Source organism: Lactuca serriola, chromosome 8 (genome assembly GCF_051521515.1).
Source record: "Lactuca serriola cultivar US96UC23 chromosome 8, Lser_US96UC23_V15, whole genome shotgun sequence".
Classification (NCBI taxonomy): domain Eukaryota; kingdom Viridiplantae; phylum Streptophyta; class Magnoliopsida; order Asterales; family Asteraceae; genus Lactuca; species Lactuca serriola.
The window spans coordinates 180912321-180918344 of NC_136415.1; the positions used below are offsets into that span (position 1 = coordinate 180912321).

At 33.6% G+C, this 6024-nt stretch overlaps 1 protein-coding gene across 1 annotated transcript; it reads right to left on the minus strand.

Annotated features, from left to right (window-relative positions):
- Positions 1 to 1415: 1415 nt before the first annotated feature.
- LOC145065997 (uncharacterized) lies at positions 1416 to 5648 on the minus strand. Its single transcript, XM_079013136.1, has 4 exons — positions 5191 to 5648; positions 2500 to 3285; positions 2178 to 2225; positions 1416 to 1903 (listed from the first exon to the last, which is right to left on the minus strand). The coding sequence occupies exons 1-4, from the start codon at positions 5371 to 5373 to the stop codon at positions 1607 to 1609; spliced, it is 1314 nt and encodes a 437-aa protein (XP_078869262.1). The 5' UTR covers positions 5374 to 5648; the 3' UTR covers positions 1416 to 1606.
- Between the last annotated feature and the right edge of the window lie 376 nt (positions 5649 to 6024).

Consider the following 6024-nt stretch of genomic DNA (forward strand, 5'->3'; position numbering starts at 1 on the left):
CCGCTCTGAGACTGAGACCGACCACAAAAGACTGGACCGTTTCGAGACTGACCCAAGATTGGTTCGGAACCACAAATGTGCAGTCTAGATTGGGAATGTGTTCGTCATAATTAGAGACCACAATTTGAAGAACTCGAAGTCCTTTTAAATGTTCCAACTAGCTTTAATGTTTTAGCGGACGTTCCTCACAATTTTGAACGAAAATATTTTAAAGAAAATATACAATCCAAAAAAATAATTTCCTTAGTAGAAAAATTACAACATTGAAAAAACACCCAAACAATAAAATAATATATTGTAAAAACATGAAAACGAAAATCTCGTGAAATAAATGTATGCCCACAAAATGCATATATTAGCCTAAAAAATTAGCAATTTCGAAGAGTTTGACTGAAATATTGACCAGTAAAAGAATATTAACAAGTAAATAAACAAATTGGGCTTCAATATAACTGGGCCTTGCTTTGAGTATGGCCTTGCAATTGTCAATTGATACGTAATCGTGTTGTTACGAGTTCCTCCCATTTTAGACGCCAAGGGCAATATTGTCCATCTCTTTTTTATTTTAGTTTTAATGATATCAGAATATAAAAAAGGAATTATTAAATGTTAAAAACTATTAAAAATATATATTTGGGCAAATCCGATATTTTAAACGATTAAGAAAGGCAAATATGATAGTTACAATTACAAAGAAGAAGAAGGCGTATACAAAATTCTCCCTTTTATTTTTTACTATCTATCCAACCTTTGGGTAATTGATAAAATATAAGTAGGAAATTGTTCAAACTCACAACCTCTATTTTAGTAACTTCTTTTTGTATATATTAAACATAACATTTATTCATAGTTTTTCTATGTGGGAACAAGTTACCATATTATGGACCACCAAAACATGTATTTATAGTTTTTCTATGTGGGAACAAATTACCATATTATGGACCACCATATCCACCAAACGTGCAATCATTAAAAAGCAGCTTTTCAATTGAACATAAAATAGCCAAGCTATCAATGTTGACAAGCATGGATTCCACCTTTTGATTGATGTATGCATATCACTAACTTAAAAGAAGTAAAGCTTACAACTTACAACGCTTATAGTGCACTACCACCCCACCCATGCTCACTTGAGTTATATTCCAATTTCCATGGACCCTATCCAAAACTTTGTGTTTGTTACCCTACGCTTCACGATCTATCTTCGATGATAAGGGCATTTACGTCTTTTTACACATAAAATATCGAGAACAAGTATAATCTTGTTCCACTTTTTGGGAGAGACAAAAAGTTTCACTTTTTATTCTAATTGATATCAATTACAATTTTAATTTTATATAATCGACATCAATTTCAGTTCCAATTTTAATTTTGGTTATTACAAGATGAACATAACATATTCTAAAATGCAAATGTTTAAGGGTTAAAACTTTCTCTAATTGTGTAACAATCATCCATATTACATCTTACTTAACTTTTAAACAATAAGCAAACATTATTTCCGTTCACAAAATAAAAAGCAATAAATATTTATATATTTATAAACCAAATAAACAAAAACAATCGTGATACTATACTTATACTATCATAACAATCCATTAATGTTTCACTTTCCACCCTTAATTTGAAGTTTTCCCATCTCACCGTCCACCTTGTCAATCCCGGATTCCGGAGTTTTGTTTAGCCACGGATGCTTCAAACACTGCTCGGCTGTCGGTCGGTTTTCGGGTGCAAAATCAAGAATCGGAATCAAGAAATCGGCAAATTCACGGGCATCATTCACCGATAATTTGAATTTGTCAGAAAGTAACCGATTTAGAGGCGTGTTTTTTATTCTACGGATTCTCTTTAGGTCACCATATCGGTCAAAATACTCTTTGGATCGAAGTCCTCCGACTGCTATCTGGTTTTACACGTTTAAAAAAATATAAATTTATTTCATACAAGGAATGGAATCCGTGAAAGGAATTGGAATCTGAAAGAATCCTTATCTGTCGCATGTTTGGTTGGCAGGAAAAATTAAATGTAACTTAACAAGAAAAATTAAATGAGTTTTGGATTCAATTTCATTCTTTTGCCAACCAAATGCCTCACGGAATGGAATCTCACATTCCAATTCCTTTGGAATCTGCGATTCAAATAAGTTGAGAAGGATTACATGGATTCTAATACTTTACCTTTCGGGGTATCTTTCCGAGCAATTCCATCATCAATGCAAGGTGATCCTGCACACACACACACACAATCAATTACAATTTACAACAATGTATTTTTAATCTTTTTTTTATTAAGACATTGTACTTTGAAAAATCTACCCAATTATAGCAATAATACCAATCCAAAAACAAAGCAACTTTCATTGCTATAAATATAATTGGGTAGTTTTTTCAAAGTATAATAATGTCCTAATAACAAAAACTCAAAGTAGGTTGCTATAAATATAATAAATAAATAAATATAAAAGTACGTTGCTATTTCTTACTATGGGATTCAAAATACCTCATCTTCGCTAAACCCTTGTCCCGGTTTGGGAGCAAACATCATCTCCCCGGTAGCAAGCTCAAATGCGGTACACGCAAACGACCACATATCAACTGCAAACGAATATCCGGACTGCAAAACCACCTCCGGAGCTCTGTACTGTCTCGTCTGTATCTCCTCCGCCATCGGTGCACTTGCCCAACACGCATTCCCAAAATCAACAACTTTACACCTAAAATCAATCCCATCAACACATCTTTCCGCTTTTTCCGCTTTTACCCCTCCCATTGATATCCGCCGCGCAGATATCCTCGCGACCGCCCTTTTCGCCCGTTGCTTTAACTTCTTCTCAATGGCATTAAGCGCCACCCCGCCGTTCACATTCCCCTCTACCTTGTTCAACACGGGCTCAGTTTTTGACTTGATGGGGTCTTTTGAAGGGTTAATTGTGGAAATTAGGAGGATGTTTTCGGGTTTTAGGTCAGTGTGGAGGATGTTGAGTTCACGATGGATGTAATCGAGTGCAGTTAGTATGCATTTGCAAATTTCACGGACTTTGTTTAAGGGAAGGCCTTTGTAACGATTGTATCGGATTAATTGGAGAATACTGTCGCCGAGAAACTCGAGGACCATGCATAGATGTTGACCGTTTGGACCTGTGTGTTTGAAATGGTCAAGTAATCTTATAACACATTTTTTGTTTTCAGGGTCGTTTTCGGTAAGTGTGGATAGGACTTGTATTTCATGGAGGGCGGATTGGGCAAATTCGGGTGCGCTTTTTTGGATCTTGAGTGCAACGTATTTCTACAAGATGGAAAAAGATTTGGGTTAGAGTGGTTTTATTGATTTGTTTATTTATAGTATTTTTACTTTTATTTCCTCGTTATAGTAATGTCATCCAAATACAAAACATTTTTGAGTGCTATAATTTGGTAGATTTGTTGAGGTAATAAGGAAAAGAATGGAGGTACAATTCTGTAATAGAAAGATTTGGATGTAGGATACTATAATAAACAAATAAATGAAAGTATTTTGCTATTTCTTGAACTTAGCCCTAATATAATTGATAAGTTGGGAGCGATGAATCACATTTACTATCATTTATTAGTTCATTATAGCATCTTACTCTCATTTCTTATCGTGCTTTGAAAAATCTACCCAATTATAGCATTATCATCCAAATACAAGGATTTTTTACTGCTATAATCGTGTAGAATTTTCGAAGTGTAATTTATTTTTAAGGAAAGAGTTGAAAGTACAATGCTATAATTGGGTAGACTTTCCTAAATGCAATTCCTTTGTAAGAAAAAATTGGAAGTATTGCATTTAGCCCTAATATAAATGATTAAATGATAAGAATCATAGGTGAGAAAATGAAATGATCATAGATTTTTAGATGATAGAGGAATATCAATGTATTTGGCTTACGAGTAGATATTATTTCATACATTAAAATCAGGGGTTAAATGTGCATGCACTTATGCAACAACTTCTCACCTTTTCCCAATTTATTTAACGTGTTTTAGAAAAAAAAAAATATGTAAGCACGTTTCTTTCTAGGATCAAAATATGCAACATTTAAACAAAGAATCGTGACACCCATAAATTTTTGCAAAAATGTTTCATTTTCTTTACCCTATTATTCATTTTTTTTTACCAATTTACACAAATGACATGAATTATGAGACCATATTTTAATGGGTTAGACTGGTAACAGGTAAAATATCCTATGGATCACCTTTCCTTCATACCAAGTTTCTTTTAGGGGTTGTGTAGATATACTTTGAACTATTGATGTTATTGGAGGCTCATGATATATGAAAATATGAATCAAATTCTTGGAGCTTAGGAATAAGGGTGGAATTGACTTGAAACTGAACATTTGGCAGAATTACTATACAAAAATTGCGTCATATGTAATAATGTATACTTCACCAAATTATAAGAAAGAACTTTATGAATCCTCTCGATCCTACACTAAAGTTTCCATAAAGATTTCTACTTTCTGGCTCTTATGCTAAAGGCATGGCCTGTTACACATAATAGGACACAAAACAAGTTGTACTGTGTTTAGACTTTAGAGTGCATTGGATGACAATGGAACAAAATATTGCAATTTTTGTCCTACCCAAAAAGGTGAACAAGGATGGACATGGACATAGACTCACCCTCTTATCTCAATCTCTAGTCTGTGCAAAAGACGTGAGTGCCCTCCTCTTCATCATCATCCAAAATAGCCCTAGAAAGCTTGTCCAACTATGCTTGTTTTAGATCAGAGAAAGTCTAAATCTTGCTACAGTAGATGTATAACTTAATACCCTAAGTATTAGTTCTTGATTAAGAACCAAATGAACTCCAATCAAGAACACCCATCTGATATTAGTCTAATTCCTCAGATTAAGTAGCGTTCACATTAATTTACTCGAATCAAATGCAACAGCCATGAAGGGAAAGAAGTAAAATCATAAGGAAAACATTCTAATTACAGATGCAGATAAAAAATAATAACTTTTTCTTTGGAAATAACGAATGATCTACATTTTGTAACCGTTAATAAAAGGATTACATCCTATATGGAGTTCTACAGGAAGTTATAAACTCATTTGCAATAACGAATGATCATTAGGTTAAAAAAAATAAAAAACGCATCGATCACAGATTACGTAGCAAAAATTTGTATGTGATCGAACAGAAAATGGAAAAACTTACAGATGTTTGGGTATCATAAGCAAGCCAAACGGTGGAGAACTGTCCCCATCCGAGCTTCCGTTGAGCGACGTATCGACCGCCGGAGAACGTATCGCCGACTCTAACCGCGTGGTAGCCTCCTTTCCTGTAGCAATCCAAGTCCTCATCTTCCTCCTCCGACCCAGATGACGATGAACACGACATGATTAATTTTAATTGATTGATCGATGGGCTGATCTGCAATATACAGTTGATCGAAGAAACGATTCAAAGAATTTGAAGTTCCTTTCTGTTTGTTAGGATAAATTTGAGAGGAATGCGTCCAGATGGTTGAGAAATTTGGGAAAAAAGGTTGATTTTGGGAAGAAGGAGGAGAGAGAGAAAGAGAGAGAGATGGAGATAGTTGATTGTTATAGTAGGCCTGTGTGGCCTTCCATACAAGGCTCTCTCCACATTTCACTCTTTTTTCTTCTTTGTTTTCTTCTTTTTTCCTTTCCCTTTTCAGTCTCAATTATTCTTTCTCTCTTCAAATCTCCCCATCAACAAAATATCAAGTACCAACTAAATATCAACTAATATAAGATAGGTTTGTCAAAAATATCATATAGTTGTTAACTGATACTAGTAAATTACTAATCAGAAGTTAAATTTGTGGATTTTATTTGTATAAAATTGTTCGAGAGATTTTATATGTGTAGAATTGTTTGGCAATAGTAACCGTAAAATTTTGAAAAATACAAGATCACATAAAAAAATATAAAAATAAAAAATTTAAGAACTTTCAAAAACTATTTAAAAGCAGTTTTTAGATTATTAACTTTTTATTCTAAAATAAAACTTTAAGATCATATTTTT